The 18,942-nt window shown below is 38.8% G+C and overlaps 1 protein-coding gene across 1 annotated transcript; it reads right to left on the bottom strand.

The window, feature by feature from the left end:
• Positions 1-10,983: 10,983 nt before the first annotated feature.
• On the bottom strand, positions 10,984-13,052 carry LOC145095828 (secreted RxLR effector protein 161-like). Its single transcript, XM_079033650.1, has 2 exons — positions 12,487-13,052; positions 10,984-11,170 (listed from the first exon to the last, which is right to left on the bottom strand). Exons 1-2 carry the CDS (start codon positions 13,050-13,052, stop codon positions 10,984-10,986), a joined length of 753 nt encoding a protein of 250 aa, XP_078889776.1.
• Positions 13,053-18,942: the final 5,890 nt, after the last annotated feature.

The raw sequence follows: 18,942 nt of genomic DNA, 5'->3' as shown, positions 1-18,942 counted from the left end.
AAAGCGGCTGATTGAAGGCGATAGTCGATACTGGTGAGATAGATGGCGGTGGAAGGAGGCGGCGCTCGGTGGTGACGACAGATCTAAAGTCAGGGGTTCTAGATCTGAAGGCGAATGCACCAGATCTGAAGGTAAATGCTTCAGATCTGAAGGTGGCGGCTACAAATCTGAAGATCGTTGTATTCCGGCGACGACGACGATGTCGGCGATGGTGGTGGTGGTCGGCAGTGGTAGGACGTAAGAGAGAGAAAGAGAGAGATGAGAGAGAGGTGAGAGAAAAGTTGTCTTGTGAGATAAGATTGAGCAAATATATCTGATGATTTAAGTTACAACGTAAAAATAGTGGTTCTTATGGTTCTTAATTTTTTATGGTTCTCATTTGAATCTTTATATATATATATATATATATATATATATATATATATATATAGTTGAATCATATTTTAATTTCGAAGATATGTATATGTAAGAGTTTAAGTTGAGATTGCTGCTTTAACTTTTGAGCTTACGTTAGTATTAATTCTATCGTATTAGATTTGGCAACAAAGCCGAAAATATGGAATTCATTTGTGGTTTGAATTGCCTTGCGATAAAATGGAAATGTTATGACAAAAACATGTATATTGTCGTGGTACACCTATCAGATTTTTTTTTAATTCCATTTGAGGAAATGCTCGTCTCTTTCATAGACTAAGAGATTTTTAAACAACACATATTTTTGTTTATCGTGAGGATATGAAGTATGTGATTGCCACGAATACTTGGAGAATTAATGAAACAAAGAATTTAATAGAATTCTCATTTTGATGAATATGACAATATGTGTTTTAAAATACTGTAATATGAATTCTCATTTGGAATTAATTTTGTGATCAAAAGACACTAATTAAATATATAGGGGATTGATTGTGTAAATCATTCATTCTTATATATGTGGGCTTATGATCCATAGTTCTTCATGTTGGGCTAAACCCATGGATACTCCATGGAGGTTTTAACCCATGGAGCATGAAGAATATGGAAAGTCATGAGTTACATGGTGTAACCCTAATATCCACAAAATATAAAGACCCCATAGCTCAAGAAATCGGCCCTAAGGATTCATATGAGAGGGCTAGCCGATTTTGAGCATAAGAACTTTTCTCTCAAGTTATTCCAAGTTGTTGGTGGTGTTGTGTGAACCATTTGAGGTGTCACACTTGGGGCACCAGGCTCTTAAGCTCCATGGAATCAAGCTACAACACAAAAGGTATGTTACTCTAACTAGTATCTTGTATTGTTTATGTCAAATTGCATGCTAGTTATAGGTTAATGCCTTGGAAAACATCTTCATGTATAATTAGTGAAAACATAGATCCAATGTATTTAGGGTTGTACTTGTACCATAGGATGTTGTAGTATACTAAAACCCATCAATGGTATCAGAGCCAAGGCTTGTTTTTAAGTTATACTTGCAGAAATGGCTAAAAATCGAAGTTTTTTGCTGTCTGGACAGGGAACTCGACGAGTCCATGTACAAACTCATCCGAGTCTTCGAGTTTGTTCTTGCACTCGGTGACTTGGAGCCCCTGACAGCACATCTTCGAGTTTTAAGGCTGGAATTGGACTATAATCATTACCCTAAGCTGTTTTTGAACCTATAAACCTGCTTTTGATGTGGTAATGTTCATTTTAATCCAATTCAATAGATAATTGTCAATAGATTTATGTTATGTATTAGTTTAATGGTTAGGCTAATTACATGAAAATTGTTTGATATGAATTATATTGTTCTTATCAGTTACCTTAGATTAATAGAAAAATTATGTGATAATTTGTTGTCGATCCAAATTGATCTAAATGTTGTTCATAAAATGTGTTTTTGTAACTTGTCCTCAAGTTATATGAAAAATATCATTTATGATTTTAAAACTCATAAGATTTCCATAAGCTATAAAAATAGTAAATTACACGAATAGTCCCTATGGTTTAGGGTAATTTGCACGTTTGGTCCCTAACTTATTTTTTTAACTTGGAAGGTCCCTACTGTTTGTTTTTCTTACGCGCTTGGTCCTTGACTTACCTAAAAATACTATTTTGCCCTTGATTTTTTGATTTATTTAAATAAACACACCCCTATTCCCACCTCATTCATCTTACCTTACCTACCCACCATTTTTTCCTATATAAATAATAGTCTTTTAAGGTAAGATAAGGACAAAACGTGTAACAAAAACAAACAGTAGGGACCAAACACGTAAAAAAAACAAACACTAGGGATCTTTCGAGTTAAAAAGTAAGTAAGGGACTAAACGTGCAAATAACCCCAAACCATAGGGACGATTCGTGTAATTTACTCTTATAAAAATGAATAGTCTTATTTTTAAATGCTTTAAAGTCTTCCATAACTTGTCCTCAAGTTATGGAACTTGAAGACTTTTTCATTAAAACTACTTTAAACTCATAAGTTATGGAATTGAAAAGTTTTTTGAATTGTTCAAAACTTGCCATCAAGTTTTGGAATTTGTAAAGTTTGACCCCATGAATACTTTAATTCCAAGATAAACACTTAGAATGTTAAAAGTTAAAATTCAACCCTTACACTATTATAATATTAATAGTTCTTAGTTATATATATATATATATATATATATATATATATATATATATATATATATACGGCCGCCTAGGATTTAGGCGGTCTGCAACTGATTACGATTAGGGGTGCTTGGCGGAAATTGGTCAATATCGATCAAACTCAAACTAGGCGGTCCTTGGCGGGAAGATTTTAAAAAATTTATAATTTATAATTTATAATTTTCAAATATTACACCAAAGTTTTCAAAACTTCAGTCACTTCCTAAGTCACATAGTGAGTTCTTTAAGGATTACTGTGTAATAGACTATGACATGACCCATAATGATCTTACCTATTTGCTGTTGCTGCTGAATCAGCAATGATTTAGGGCATTGGTAAAGCATATTTGATTGGAAGATCAACTTCCCAAACTTACATGACATTGACAATGGTAACATTAGAAGTCCATAAACTCTTTCTCTTCCCAATGGAAAGGGATCGACCATAGTTAACTCGGTTGACCAAATTGTAAAGAGAAAGGCTAAGTCTGAGATAGTCTCATATACCATTCCCAAAAGGTCCATATGTTTCTTTTGCCAAAAGAAGGGGAATTGGTTGCGCAGCTGCCCAATTTACCTAAAAGTCCATAAGGATGGTAAAAGTCAACAAATTTGACTATGCTTAAGATAAAATCCATTATCTGACTCTATTAAGTTCATATTTGGAGATTCTTATTACATGATGTGACTAGGTCGCATTTTGATGTTTTAAGAATCAAAGAAAAGAGAGGAAGATTAAAGGAAGAATATGCTGATTCTAATTGCGAAGATGTATTTCGATCGCATGGTTCGGTGCTCAGAATTTTGAGCTGTTTCTTAAGAGTTATGATAAATTGCTTAGGAATAAATAACAACATTGTTTTCATATGCATTTGCATTGTAAGGATAAGTTTTTCAGCAAGTTTTAAAATAAAAGAAAAGTTTTAATTTTATTTATTTAAAGTATCCTTACAATGGAATTTGTGAAAAGTTGTTTATAAGATTCCATTGATAGCAGTATTGGAAAATGGATTTGATTCTCTCGTTTGTGGTAGTGTCCTAATTTACCAAATAAGGAAAGATTCTCATCACCCAAGTTTCAGTTGGATAGAAACTTGGAATCATGCAACTTGTATTGTATGATGAATGAGAGTTTTCATGTTTGGGAAATTAAGATAAATTCCTTGTTCACATGTAAATGTGAGTCAAGTGAAGGACTAGGAGATCGGGTACACTTGGTTGTGCGCTGATCAGGTCCACCACAAAGGACGATAAGGCTATTCGTCATGGTTTACTAAAGTTTAGTAAACATGGTTGTGCTTACAAGTTTAAGTATAATTCTGAAACATTGGAAAACTTTCAATTTATGGCAGGACGAATGAGAAGAATCAAATTAGGCAGAAAGATAAAAGTTTCTCCAATCTAAAAAGATGGGAGAGTACTTGAGTATCTTGTTTATGGTTATCTTAGTGATTATGAAACCATATCACAAATTGATCCTCTAAGGACATCTTAGTGCATTTGTTTGACTAAGAAGAGGAATCATTAATTGTTGAAATGGTTAAATCAAGAAGATGAATCATACTTCGTTCCAAAACAATTCTTAGAGTAATGCTCCAAGATTGTAACTTGAGTGACATAATCCTTAAAAGGTTTATAACACTTGTCGAATGTAGAGTAAAATGTTTTCTTACCCTTGTACATTTGAAATTGGTAAGTTGTGATGTTTTGGATAAAACAAAGACCAACTAAGACCAATTGTGTGAAGTGTTTATCTTGATAAGTATCTGCACAAACTCTTGAATATTTGATTTGTCAAGGAATGGTTCTTGACAAGATAATCTTATATGTCAAGAGGTCAGTGGGAGTCTTAAAGATCTTGAAAAAGTTTCAAGAACTAATCAAGAATAAAATGTGTTGTTTATCACTAGCATACGACTTGAGGTTTGTAACCTATCGTGTTGACAAATTCCTACTTTTGTGCCCATTCCAGTTAAAGTTGACTATACATGTGAGTTCTATGAGTTCTTAGTTGTTTACATCACTACTTGGAAGCAATGGTAGACCCTTATGCTACCAGGTGGAAAGAAGTTAAGATTAAACAAGTTCAGTCCATATAGTTTGGATTTGTCATTAATCTTGTCTTGTGATTATGATTATGAAAAATTTACATGGATATGAACACATACACCATAGAAATCTAAGTTTCATAAGTTTTCTCTTCGATTCATGAAAATGACGGTGAGGAAACGATTTCACTAAGTAGATTTTAAGTAGATATCAATTGTGATGTTTGCATTCTCAAAGTCGTTAGTGAAGTGTGTCTGGTTAACCGACACACTAACATTGACTTGTGAGAAATGGAAAAGGTCTAAACATTATGATTACGACATCCCTCTTCATAATTGCTTAGACACACATGTGAGCTATCTAAGTAAAGGTGTATGATTTTGATAAAGTTTTATCAAAGCATCTCGTATCATAAATCTGAACTTTGGTAAGAAAGTCAATAAAATATTTATTTCTATAAGTGTTATGATAGTAATTATTATGCTAGTGGGAGCATAATAAATTATGTTAGGTGTTGCATGTTAGCAATGTTAATTATAGAAAACTAAAGTTTCAACTGGGAAAAGTTGTTTTGCTATAACTAAGGGATAGGAAAATATACTTCATTTCAATCCTAAAAGCATAGATTGAGATTTTAATCATCTTTAGTCAAGGATATACATATATATATATATATATATATATATATATATATATATATATATATGAATTTTATGTTGGAATGGTTCAACATATGGAAATTCTATATATATATTGCGTTCTCAAAATTCGATTATGATTACGACATCCCTCTTCATAGTCGAATTATAAAAAACGTGGCAAATAAAAAAAATATTGTAGCAAAAGGTTGGTCTAGGATCATGTCTTTATGTGAGACATCATGAATCGTGTCCCATATGCTTCAGAATAGGATTGATTGCATGTGCTATAATACTTATCATTTCTAAATTTTCCAAATGCCTATGGCATTAAGAGGGGAAAAGTCTAGAATTGGATATGACTAAAATGATTAAGCAATTGTCGAGGACAATCTGAGGTTTACCAAAGATTGGTTGCTCATGGACAGTTGGATGTATGGTGTAAATTTTTTGGAAAGGACCATATTGACATATTCTGAAAGGAGGCAACTCCTATTCAGAAGTGATAGTCAGAATGAGAATTTGGAAATGTTTCATAGGTGGAAGTTACTCATTAAATCTGTGTAAGATTAGAAAACTTAATGCAAGAAGGATGTTCAAAGGAATATACTTTGAATTTGATACTTCGTTTCCATGGAATTGATCTCTATTGTAATACTTTGTAATGTCTTTTGCCAAGTCTTTGTGACTTTTGTGCGTAGTCATTACAAGAGGATCAATGCATATGAGTTTAGAATCTAACAGATTTCGGTAAATGGTAAGAATTTGGAATTCTTACATTTACGATAAGAATTTGGGATTCTGAAATAAGCATCATTGGAATCATGTTCAATTGGTCTATTTCACAAAGTAAGGATCATAGAAAAACATAGTGTACATACTTGGAGTATGGCATAACTATTGTTTAGACAAACATAGTGTGCATGCTTGGAGCATGACATGAGTATTGTTTTAATTCAAGTATAAAGTTGATTATTTGAAACATTATACAATGAATAATGAGTAATCAATATGGTGTTTACATAAAAGGTGTTTTATTTACTCTCAAAGGTTCTTGGGGCCATATAAGATTAGTATTATTCTTGCTTTTCACTTTGCAAGTTTTGACTTCCTGAATAACTAGGTTATTCAAACTCTCCACAGTCAATCATACTTTGGAAGTAGGTATGAGGCAACATTGTCTTGAATGGGTGTGTCATTTGTCTAGGTGGCCTAGACATAGCTGCAATGTTCATGAGTGCTCTGTGAGATCAAGATCGATGCACAGGGACAAGGTTTGAAAACTCAAACCATGAGTTGTTTAATGCTTAAGATCAATGTCTGCTTGCTAATAAACGTGCAAGTCAAGCCTGGAAAGACCAGTCAAGTCTTAGATAATATATTCAACAAATGATCAAGTCATTAAATGAAGAATGAGAGTAAATGATCAAGGTATAATTAATAAATGAAGAACAAGAAGAATGTTTGAAAAAAGTTTTAAATAACTTGGTAAAGAGCCAAAAGTTGAGTGAATGATCCGTTCTTGATTTGTATTGAATGCTCCTTTAAATATGAGTGAACGTTACATCGAATTAACTAGAGTGTTTACGTAAGACTGGACAATAGAAATAATTCTAACATTCTGATTGTCCAAATACAACTAAGGACTAAGTCTTATGAAACGTTACATCAATACAAAAACCAATACATTAAATGCACTAAGACAAAATAAAGTTGTTCTGGATCAACATCCATTACAGACATAAGAGTCATTTCGGAATGCCTTCAGTCTTCACTTCGTCTGCTTTCCTGGTCCGGATAGGTTCCAGACCACTCCCCACTTCGGAACATGCACACTTCGGAATGAGTAGATAGGATTGCTAGAGGTTCACTTTCAGGTTCCAACAATCTCCCCTAAATGAACTTAGCAATCCAAGAAACTTAGTTCATTTCTTCCTTGATGAAGGTGTATGCTCAAAATAACCACTATCGGACTTCAATGTACCATGCCAACTGACTTACAAACGTTGCCTTGACCTGTTCTAGAGCATCAGGCTTGGATGCCTGAGATATGAACTTGTTCAGAGCTTTGGTCGGAACTAGAAGTTTGTCAAGGACTCGGAAATAGTCCTTCTTGTTTGTTTTCCTTGTGGTGTAGACAAACCGTAGAACCAGTTCTTCAATGGGACCATCTGCAAGGACTTCAGCTTCCTGAAGAACAAAGTCGATTTTAGCAACAAATTGTTCAGTTCCGTAAAGGTGTGCAAGTTCACAATCACGTCGGCAAAATTCCGCAACGTAATCCTTCAGGAAGCTTAGAGTAGCATGGTAAGCTCCCATACTTATGTCATCCTTCTGATTTTCTCGAAAGTAGGCATCTAAGGTAAGGATGTCATTAGGATTCATGGAGGGAAAGTCCGCATCAGTAACAGTCCGGGGGGTAGGCTTGTTCCGGAGGATGTGAAAACGGAAGAGAGGACAGTTGAGCTCAAATTTCACAAGTATTTTTCTTCCAAAACCTTCTACTTGGGTAATTCTCTTCCTCGACCACACTTCCTTGAGAGGTTGTGCGTGCTTCGAGTAGAAGGTTTTGAGTCTCTCTCGCTCGGTCCGGATAATCACCTCCGGATCATCAGATGGGTGAAGACGAGCAAACTTAGTGTAGAATTTGCTGAAGGGAGAGAGAGGAAGATCCAGCTGATTGGAGTCGTTGGGAGAAACGACGTAGTACATGCACAAAATTATTTCTTCAGCCTTGAGAATGCCTTCACAGAAAAGAGGAGAGATGCCCCGCATCGGATCAGGATGATTCTTTAGGGCTTGGATCCGAATGCTATCCTCTAGTGCCTGGTTGATTTCTTCTTGAGACCATCCAAGGTTTTGCTTGAGAGGAGGTCCAGAATGAAGGGCTTGCTGCTCGGCAGTCATAGACTTCTTCCCTTTGTCTCTTTGAAGTGCAGTTACAACGAGCTTCATATTTTAATCAATCGAAAATTCCAGAGTAGGATTTGGAAAAGGTTCTTCTGGAATTTTACCAGGGATCCGGAGAGGGGTTGATTGGAGCAATATTTGGGTCCGGAATGGGAGGGTGCACGGAAGGCGTGGCTCGGAAGGCTTGAGCAGTTAAAAAAGATTTTGCCTTATCCATTTGAATGCCCATCCGGAGAGCATCAGGGAGAGAGGAAGGCTAGGAAGTAGCAGACCAGATTTTCATTTGTTCTTCTGTCATTTCCTTCGGAATGGTCAACTTAAGAGCTTGAAGACCAAGAACTCCCTTAGGAGCCTTATTCGAAACATATTCGTTTTCTTCTTCACTTCCTTCTTTTTTCATAGTTACCTAGCATTCCGGACACGACTTGAATTTATCTTCAGAATCTAGGTCTTCATCTCGGAGTGTAAATTCGGAGGAAGGTTTCCAAGGTTTGCTCGGGCCTTCTGCCCCTCTTGCATCGGTGGACTGCGGAACCGGTGCAAGTAACAAAGTGTTTTGGAGATCATAAAATTTGGTGAAGACTTTTTGAAGTCCTGTGTTGAGTTGAAGAGTGAGGTAATCACAGGATTCAGAAGTAGGAGCTTGCACAACAAGGTGATCGAACAAATTCCCTAGGATGGCTAGCATCTCATCAAACTTCCTGTTCGGAACATCAATGATGTTCCAAGTGGAACGGTGAAGCTTGATGACGACTTGTCGAAGGATCATATTCATTTCATCCTTTTTCTTGATCTCCTTCTCCATTCTTTGGATTTGTTTCTCATGGCAAACGTGGGTCTGCGTAATTAGGTCGTTGGTAGCAACCACCAAGTTGTCATGGACTTTGAGCATGGAAGTAATGGTGTTGAGATAGTTATAAACCAGAGTATCGTACTTGGTGTCAACTTCTTCCACTGTGTGCTTGAGCCGGTGAGAGATTAACTGATCTAGTTGAGCTTCTTGTTCAGCAACAGATGGTCCGGACTGCTGAGATAGAGATTGAAGAATGACATCATGTTTGGAATCAATTTCGGAGACTTTTTGATCCATCTTTGTGTTGAGCTCTATGATAGAAGTTTTGATGGATGAAAATTTCTTCATAGTGTCCAAAACATTGGTCTGGATCTCTAGGAGAGAGAAGGGGTCAATGTAGTCACCAACAGAGGATTCCGAATTAGAATCTAAGTTGTGCGGAGGAGCTTGTCATGATGAAATATTTGTGGAAGGACCCGACTTGGTTGCAGCATCATCTTCAGGAATTTTGGAGTTCAGGGCATCATCCGGAGTGGTTGACGAGGAGGATCCGAAGTCATAGGAAGACTTGGATGTGGATGCCTTTGACAGAAAATGTGTTGATGTCATGAAGTTTGTGTCTGGAACAGTTTTTGCTTCATCATCTAGCATGACTTCTTCAGAAATCTCTTCATCCGGATTGGTATGGAAAACACTTTGATGAGTGGTAAATGGAGGTATTTCGGAAGAAAGTTCATTGATTGCATCGACATCAGAGGGAGGAACATAAGGCAAATTGCTTTAGATGGCCCTGTTCCTCATGGAGATAAGTGTGGACTCCACTTGAGCTCTGGTGAGATCGGGACATTTGGATGCGGCCCTGTTGACAAAATCCTCCCATTGGGGATCATTAGCACCTGGTCGTCCTGTACGCCTTCTGGGTATCAGACCAGTTGAGGCTTCCATAGTCGGAGATACTGCTCCATCTCCGGAAAGCTTGGGGTCCGGAACAGGGGTTCCAGAGTGTGTGCGTGTAGAAGAAACAATGGGATCATTAGAAGAAACAATGGGATCATTAAAGGTGAGTCGTGGGTTTGTCCGTGGGGGCTGCAAGGAACTATGTTCAACACCGGCATCACCTTTTTGGGAAGGTGAGGTTGGATTATGTGGTGACTCTCCGTGAGTGTGTGTAGGTGATTTTGAAACATTGAGGGGTACCTCAGATGAGTAGGTAGGAGGGGTGTTCGAACAGCCGGAGTCAGCCGGAATGTCATGAGCATCTTCCTTTGGAGAGGAAGAGCTGACTTTGGTTCTCTTTTTAGGCTTTGACTTGGAGGGAGAAGCCGTTTTCTCGGTAGGTTTCTTAACCTTTTGTCCGGACATAGTAGGCTTGGCCTCTTCCGAGATGGGCTCAACTGAGACAGGGGCAGGTTGTGTTGGGTCGAACACAAACGAAGTCTCTAGGTGATGTTGAAGATAAATGGACTCAGAAGGAATAAGGGCCAACATGTGGTCCGGAAGTCTTCGAACCGAACCAAAGGAGGATTGGTCCAGAATCCGATAAGCCTTAACTACTTTGAATGAGACATATACCTCCGGAGGAATGGTGTTAACCGGAAGTAGTTTAGACAGCTCTTGGAAGATTTGTTGGAGCGTCAATGTCCAAAACCTAGGGCTCGAAATTTCGTTCTCCTTTCTTTTGGTGGAAAATTTGCAGAAGTCTTGCCATAAGACTTCCGGAAGATCCGCTGCATTGTCGCGTTCGGAGTAGATGTTGTAGACGACGTTGAGCTAGTCCTTGCTCAGCGTATCCATTCCTTCGTGCTTTCCGGACATCCCTCTGATGATGAAATGCATGAGCACTGTCCAAAGTCCGGAGATGATAGATTTCTTGAAATCTTTTTTCTCTGTAGTCTTGATTTTAACCGATATAGTTCAAAAACGTCTGAAACTCTTCAGTCGTTGATTCTTGGACCTTGAAACCCTTTGGGTTTGTTTTCACACCGACACCTTAAGGAAGGTCGATTTGTAGATGGGAACAGTTCTCTCACCGATGATTGTAGTCTCGAGAGCACCATCTTTGAGTTTGATACTGGTAAATGCATGATGAAGTGGTAGTGGAGGTTCAGGTATTTCGGTGAGGGGAATGGAGATGGGGCGATTTGCGATAAACTCGATCATTACCCTGATGGATTTATCGTAATCCATGGGATTGAGAGAAAACAGTTGGGGTGGTATCTCTTAGAAAAGGTTCTTGATCGGCAGATGATGATGAACCCTTGGAACCCTTGGTTGATTTCTTTCATGAAATGGATTTCTTGATGGGGGGGGGGGGGGCAGCTTGAGTGGATTTCTGTGGAGATGCCATTGTTGCAAGTGATGAAAGCTTTAAAGAACACATAGAGAAATCAAGGGTTTGAGCGTATTAGGCGCGTAAATAGGTAAAAGAGGGTTTTGATCGGTATTTAAAGGTAAGGGAAGTGGGTCGGTTCGGTGGATGTAATACTGAGGATCCGAATAGAAAATGGGCCGCATTAAATGGTAAAGAGGTTTAAGAGGGCTGAGTTGACCTGGGAGGTGAACGGTACGGTTGTTTGTGGCTAAAAATGGAAAACACAACCGTCAAGTTGACGGTTGCGTTTATGGGGGCATGCAATCGTGTCCGAGAATCAACGAAGATAGGATAGGGATCTTCCTAGAAAGTAACCGTTGAGAGAAAAACGTTTCACCTTATTATCCTTAGGACTTCCAATGATATATTATGGACAAAGTGTGATCTGGAGGGTAAAGAGTTGTATTCCGGAACATATTTGTTTTGAAAGGAGGTCCAGAATGAGAAATAATCCGGAGTAAGTTGCAATTCTGGAGTCAGAAATTTAGTGTGCTTCCGGAATAGATTGGTGGTTCCGGAACAAAAATTCAGTTTGATTCGAAAAGGTTGAAGATTCCGGAGTTGAAATTCCGGAATAGCGATTTTCAAGAAATTCCGGAGTGAATTGGAAAAAGTTTCCGGAACATGGTTTAGAAAGCATTTCGGAGTGAGATTTTATAAGGCTTCCGGAGTGAATTTTAAACGTCCGGAGTCGATTTTGAAATTCCAGAGTGCAGAAGGTAATACCTTTCCAGAGTGGAATTCCGAGATGCAATATTAATGTGGGCTTAGAACAATAATACATTAGAATTAACTGTACAGCTTAAAAACTTACGTGATGGTCATAAATAAAGATAAGTAAAATGATCCTATGTATTCCGAGTGAAAGTAGTTCTGAGAAGAAAATATTTTGAGATCGGAACTAGATTTCTTTCAAATACGTCTATCAAAGAGAACAAGTATCTTGAAAGAACTGAGGATCTGGTATCCTCATACCCGTCTTGTTCAGAAAACCATTGAATTTGGTTTCGTCTAATGCTTTGGTAAAGACATCAGCAATCTCATCGTTATATGGAACAAAAATGAGCTCAATGTTACCATTAAGTACATGATCTTTTATGAAATGGTACCTTATATCAATGTGCTTAGTGATTGAGTGTTGAATTGGATTGTGGGAAATCGCAATGGCAATTTGAGAATCACAATAGATAGGAATACGTTGAAAACAGTAACCATAGTCCAAGAGTTGAGATTTCATCCATAGAACCTGATATGTACAGTTGGCAGCAACATTGTATTCGGCTTCGGTTGTAGAGAGTGCAATGCGGTTCTGTTTCTTGGATGACCAACTGACCAAACGAGCACCTATGAATTGACACCCACCTGAAGTGCTTTTTCTATCAACTTTAAGAGCACCGTAGTTTGAATCTGAATATGCTTGAAGAAGGAAGCTTTCATTTTCTGGGTACCATATTGCGAGACTCTTTGTGCCTTTAAGATATAAAAGGATTTGTTTCACAGCCAAGAGATGAGACATCTTTGGGTTGACTTGAAATTTGGCACATAAGCATGTTGAGAACATGATATACGGACGACTTGTTGTGAGATATAGTAGGGATCCAATCATTCCGTGATATTTCTTTTCGTCAACTAAAACACCTGAACGGTCGGCAATGATCCTGTGTCCGAAGCCCATTGGTACCTTGGCTAAGGCACAGGTGTCCATTGAGTATTTCTTGAGGAGTTACGAAATATACTTCTATTGGTGAATGAAGATTTCTCTGTTAGCCTGTTTCACTTAAAGGCCAAGAAAGAAGCTTAACTGCCGATTCATGTTCATTTGGAATCGATTGATCATCAGTTTAGCAAAATCAGCAACCATAGATGAATCCGTAGATCCAACAATAATGTCGTACACATAGATTTGTACCAGCATAAGATGCTTTCCATTTGATCTTCATAATAGAGTGGGGTCTAGAATTCCTCTTTGAAAACCGGAGCGCTTGAGAAAATCGGTGAGGGTCTCGTACCATGCCCGAGGAGCCTGCTTAAGTCCGTAGATAACCTTCCAGAGTTTGTAACAATGGTTCAAAAAAGAGAGATTAACAAAACCGTGGGGCTGTTGAAGATATACTTCAGTGTCAAGCTCACCATTAAGAAAGGCACTATTAACATCCATTCGGTAAAATTTGAAGCCTTTATGAGCAGCATAAGCAAGAAAGATTCTGATGGCTTCAAGACGTGCAACAGGAGCAAAGGTCTCATCATAGTCGAGCCCTTCATCCTGAGTAAATCCTTTTGCCACCAACCTTGCTTTATTTCGAATAATAGCTCCAATGTCATCTAGCTTGTTCTGAAATACCCATCTCGTACTGACAATGGGATGATTTTGAGGAGGAGGCATGAGGGTCCAAACTTCATTTTGTTCAAATTCTACCAGTCCTTCTTGCATGGTTGTAATCTAGTTAGCATGCTCCAATGCTTCCTTGATGGATTTGGGTTCAACCATGGATATAAATGCTAAAATGGCATTCATTTTGGATACATGTAGCAGAACGAGTCTGTACACCAGTATTAGGGTTTCCAATTACTTGGTTCGGAGGATGATCCTTTGTCCAAGCATGTAATAGTGGTAGTTCTTGTGCAGCCGTTGATCCTATATCAACAATGGAATTGATTTTCTCCCCCTGAATAGTTTGAATGTGAGGATGACGCTCCCCTTAAACTTCTAAAGCAGAGAGATTGACATCATCATCAGAAGGGATCTCAATTTTTTTTTCATTTTCATCATTTTTGAGAGGATTGGAATCATCGAAAACAATAGCTACATCTTGGAAACCATCCACATTTGTGTAGCACTTGTTTCCTGGTATTCATTTTATTTAAGTATTTTGCATTTTTGGCCTGGTACTCGGCGAGTTGAAGGCCCGAGTAGAAGCGGATTCGATACGGGATTTAAATGACGGGCTCGTCGAGTCGGCTCCTAGACTCGACGAGTAGACTCTGACTGGACAACACCCTTATCTAAGGGTTTGCACCCTATTTAAGCATCTCATCCAGCCACCCTCGTCCCTATTGCTTCCAGAAACCCCCCATAGCAAACCCTAACCATTTGTGTAAAGAGCTAAGGCATTTGTGGTGCTTTTTGGTGATTTTGAACTCAAAGAAGAAGGAAAAGCCTAAATGAATCAAGAGAAGACCAAGGGAGTTCAAGTTTGTGCATCGTTTTTAGTTCCCAGAAGGTATAAAGTCGATACCTTGCTTGTTCATTTGCTAGGTCCTTTTTTGGGGAGATTTAGGGCTTTTATAAGCCATTCTTGGTAACCAACCATGATTGCAAGCATGGTTGGGGGTTGAGGCTTCGGATCTAGGTCCATGAAGGAGTTACAAGGAAGAAAAGTGCTACTTTTGCACCCATGGATGCCCCCATGTTACTTAAGAGTCTCTTTTAGAGCCTTTAGGATCAAAGTCCCATGCATGCACATAAAGTTCGTAACTTTACGTGCTAGATCGAGTTTAGGGACCTAGATCTATCATTCGGACAAGAGTTGTACACCAGAAATCGAAGAAATAGACTTGGACAGTATCGACTCGACGAATCTTTCTTAGGACTCGACGAGTCCGAGGTTAGACTCCCCTTTTATGTTATGGGTCACAGAGACCCAGTGGAGTGCTGGAAAGGTTTTAGAGGGTCTAGGGGAGTGACGCAACGTATTGGGATAAGGCATAGTCCTGGAGTTCATAGGACTCGACTAGTGCATGAGCAGACTTAGCGAGTCCAAGGCAATCTCCCAACTCTTAAAGATGAACTCGACGAGTTGTTCATACAACTTGGCGAGTCGAGGGTAGGACATGTTCATAGGATGGAGTTGAACTTGACGAGTTGTTCATACAACTCGGCAATTCGGATGAAGTTTCATTCGGGGTTGTTTTAGAATAAGAAATCGTCGAGTTGTTGCCAAAATCGACGAGTAGAGGCATGAAGAAGGACAGATGAAAGGATAGGGACTCGACGAGTTCACGTCCCAGCTCGGCGAGTCAGGTCAACTGGAAGTTGACTTTGACTTTGACTTGGACTTGGTCAGGGGTAAAATGGTCATTTTACCCTAAGAATAGATATCAGACTCTGACTAAGTGTTTTTGTGGGGATTATAGCCAGAGGATTTCTGGAGCAGTAGTAGACAGAGATTTCCCGTGCAGATTAGCAGCAGCTACTCGTTCAAGGTGAGTTACCTTCCAGTAGTGGTGGGTATACGGCCACAATGCTGACCCACCAGTAGGAGTTGTATGTTAGATGATCGTCTTTGTGATATCATCTAGGTTTGCTACTACCTGATATGTTATATGCTGACATGATATGTTATATGTGACAATAGTAGAGTTCGGTTGTTAAGACCGAAGGGTAGGTCAGGCACCCCATATATGTCTGACAGCATGTGATGATATGTTTATATGATGACATGATATGTTATATGTGATAGTAGTAGTAGGAAGGGAATAGTCCCCAAGTTCGGTTGTTAGAACCGACGAGTAGTTCGGACACACCAGATGTGTCTGATAGTATGTTTATGTTATGGTATATGTGATAGTAGTAGTAGGGGTGGAATAGTCCCCGAGGGTCGGTTGTTAGGACCGACGGGTGGGTCAGCACCCCATAATGGCTTGAAACGGCCTGGTCAGCACCCCAGAATGGCTTGACATCAGTAGGTCGACACCCTAGAATGGCCGTACCGGGTAGGTCGGGCACCCAAGAATTGCCCGACAGTATGTATGCTATGTGATTGTATGGTATGTGGTACGATGGGGGAACTCACTAAGCTTCGTGCTTACAGTTTACAGTTTTGGTTTCAGGTACCTCTTCAGTGAAGCGGAAGGAGCTGGCGTGGTAGCAACACATCATACACACACGCACGGATTTTCTGCACTTGAGATATTCTGGGATTGTACTCTACAATGTTGCTATTTTATGATTTGGGTTTTCAGACATGATATGTTGATTTATGAAATTATATATTTTTACGTAGTTTTCTTATGAATGATATTATACTCAGTTAATTAAATGAAATTTTTGGACTCGAAATTTGGGATGTTACAATTTGATTCAAGAGAGGGATGAGCATTCTCCCCCTCAACCTGAGAAGGTGGAAATGGTTCAGAATCAAATGGGGGAGGCTTGGGATTAGACCGGAGACATTATGTGAGATGGGAGCTTCTGAAGTAGGGATTGGAATTAGAGTTGGTATTGATCGAGATTTTGAATCAAGATCAATTTCCGAATTGTTTGGGGGTTCGGACATCCTGGCGGAGGAGCACTAGACTCCATAATGTTAGGTGTAATGTGAGATGGACTAGAATTCCGAACGAAGTTGTCATCAAAAGTAACGTCAAAGCTTTCTTCCAGAACTCGAGTTCTCTGGTTAAGAACTTTGTAAGCTTTTGATATTGAGGAGTACCCAAGGAAGATGGCTTCATCAGCTTTAGGTTGGAATTTGGTAAGCTGATAACGGTTGTTCTTGATGAAGCACTTGCATCGGTAAACATGCAAAAACGAGATTGTTGGCTTCCGACCATTCATTGCTTTGTACAATTTCATGTTGAGGCGTCGATTGATGATACTTCAATTTTGACTGAAGCAGGCAGTAGACACGGCTTCAGCCCAAAGGTAGAGTGGTAGGTTTGCGAAGTTCAACATGGATCGAGCAGCTACAATGAGAGTTCTATTACGTCTTTCGACTACACCATTTTGTTGTGGAGTATAGGGAGCTGAAAAGTTGTGGTCAATTCCTTTTTCTGTGAGAAGATTTTCAATGGTGGAATTAGTGAATTCCGATCCATTATCACTTCGGATTCTCCTGACTGAGAGTTTGATAAGAACTTCTATTCCTTTGTTAAAATTGATGAGTTTTGAGGCTGTTTTGGATTTCAGCCTTAGGAAGAAGACCCAAGTGAACCGTGTAAAATCATCAACAATCTCAAGAATGTATTTCTTATGATGAAGACTTTGTACCGTAGATGGTCCACAAAGATCAATGTGTAGAAGCTCCAGTGGTTCCGAAATGGATATTTCGATGATAACAGGATGACCCTTCTTCGATTGCTTACCACACTCACAAGCAGCACATAAATGATCATTTTCGAATTTGAGGAGAGAAAAACCTCTCACCATTTCGCTAGATATGAGATCATTCATGTACTGAAAGTTTAGATGAGCGAGCCTTCGGTGCAATAACCAACTTACGCCATGAACAACTTTGGTGAGAAGGCAGAGTTGCGGGTTGCCAATAATCATGTTGATGTCAAGTGGGTACATATTCTTGTTGCGAAGCGACCTGATTAAGCATTATGTTCGATCTTCGGTCATTACATAGCTGTACTTCTTGCAAAATTCCACACGTCGATTTGAATCAGTGAGCTGAGCAACACTGATCAAATTGTGTTTCAGATCAGCTACATAAGCCACATTTGAGATAGAGAGGTTTCCATTGGTGAGAATTCCATAACCACAAATTTGAGAGTTGGATTTGTTGCCATATGTCATATAACTAGCATTTGGAGAAAGCTTTATGTCTCGCAGGAAATCTTTCTACCCTGTCATGTGCATGGAGCAAGCACTATCAATTTACCATATTGTATCTTGCTCCGAAGCACTAAGTGCCTGCAAAATTAGCGAGTAATGGAGTTTTTAGGTTCCAAATTAGACTTTGGGTCGTAGGCACAGGCTTTGGACTTCGATGGTGACTTTGGAACAACTTTGTGTTTTTGGGTGATATTTATTGAATTTTTTGGAAATAGACAGAATATCAATGTCTTGTCATCTATCTAGTAGTCATATTCAATGACTTGAGGGTTCCGAACAGTCTTCTTCAGACCTTTGGCTTCCGGAGGGTTGGTAACATTTGTAACCTCCGAAATTGGTTTTTCATCAATAGGAGTTTTGACTTTCTACACAAGATTTTTCTTTGAAGATTTTGAAAAAGATGTTTTCCCTACATTTTGGGATTTTCTTAATGACACGTTAGTTTTAGAAGGATTTGGTTTAAAAATTATGCCATCAGATTTTACAATAAAAGCAGATGAAACAGTCCGAGGAAAGGTATTTTGAACTGTGTTGACATTCATACGAGATTTAGCCTGAGTAGAATCGTCTACTTTCTTGGGTTCTATATGACTGGGTGATTCAGAAGGTCTTTTGAGAATCTTAGTGGGAGCAAAGGAGTTTTGACTATGAGGTAATGTATAAGAATTCCGAGATGCACTTGGTTTCGAGATTTCAATGAACCTGGAATTTAGTCTAGTCTTAACTTCCTTTTTATATGCATTCCGAGCTTCTACTTTGGGATCCACAATATCCTTCGTATTCAGCATTGGTTTTCTCTTAGTGTGAGGCAAGAATTTTGAGGTTTGTCCTGTGGATGGGTTACTAAACTCCGGAGTAATTGGACCTAACTTAGTTTTTGAGACAACTAAGGAATCCAATTCGCAAGAATCAGAGGAGACAGAACTTGATTTTTCAACTTTATCATCTAACGATGCCCATATAAAGTTAGAGGTGTTAGTTTCGGTTTGTCAGGGAGGGAATTTCTTCA

Source organism: Lactuca serriola, chromosome 3 (assembly GCF_051521515.1).
Source record: "Lactuca serriola cultivar US96UC23 chromosome 3, Lser_US96UC23_V15, whole genome shotgun sequence".
NCBI classification, from domain to species: Eukaryota; Viridiplantae; Streptophyta; class Magnoliopsida; order Asterales; family Asteraceae; genus Lactuca; species Lactuca serriola.
Note: the sequence above shows the minus strand (reverse complement) of the source record. Positions and strands in the feature narration are given on the sequence as shown.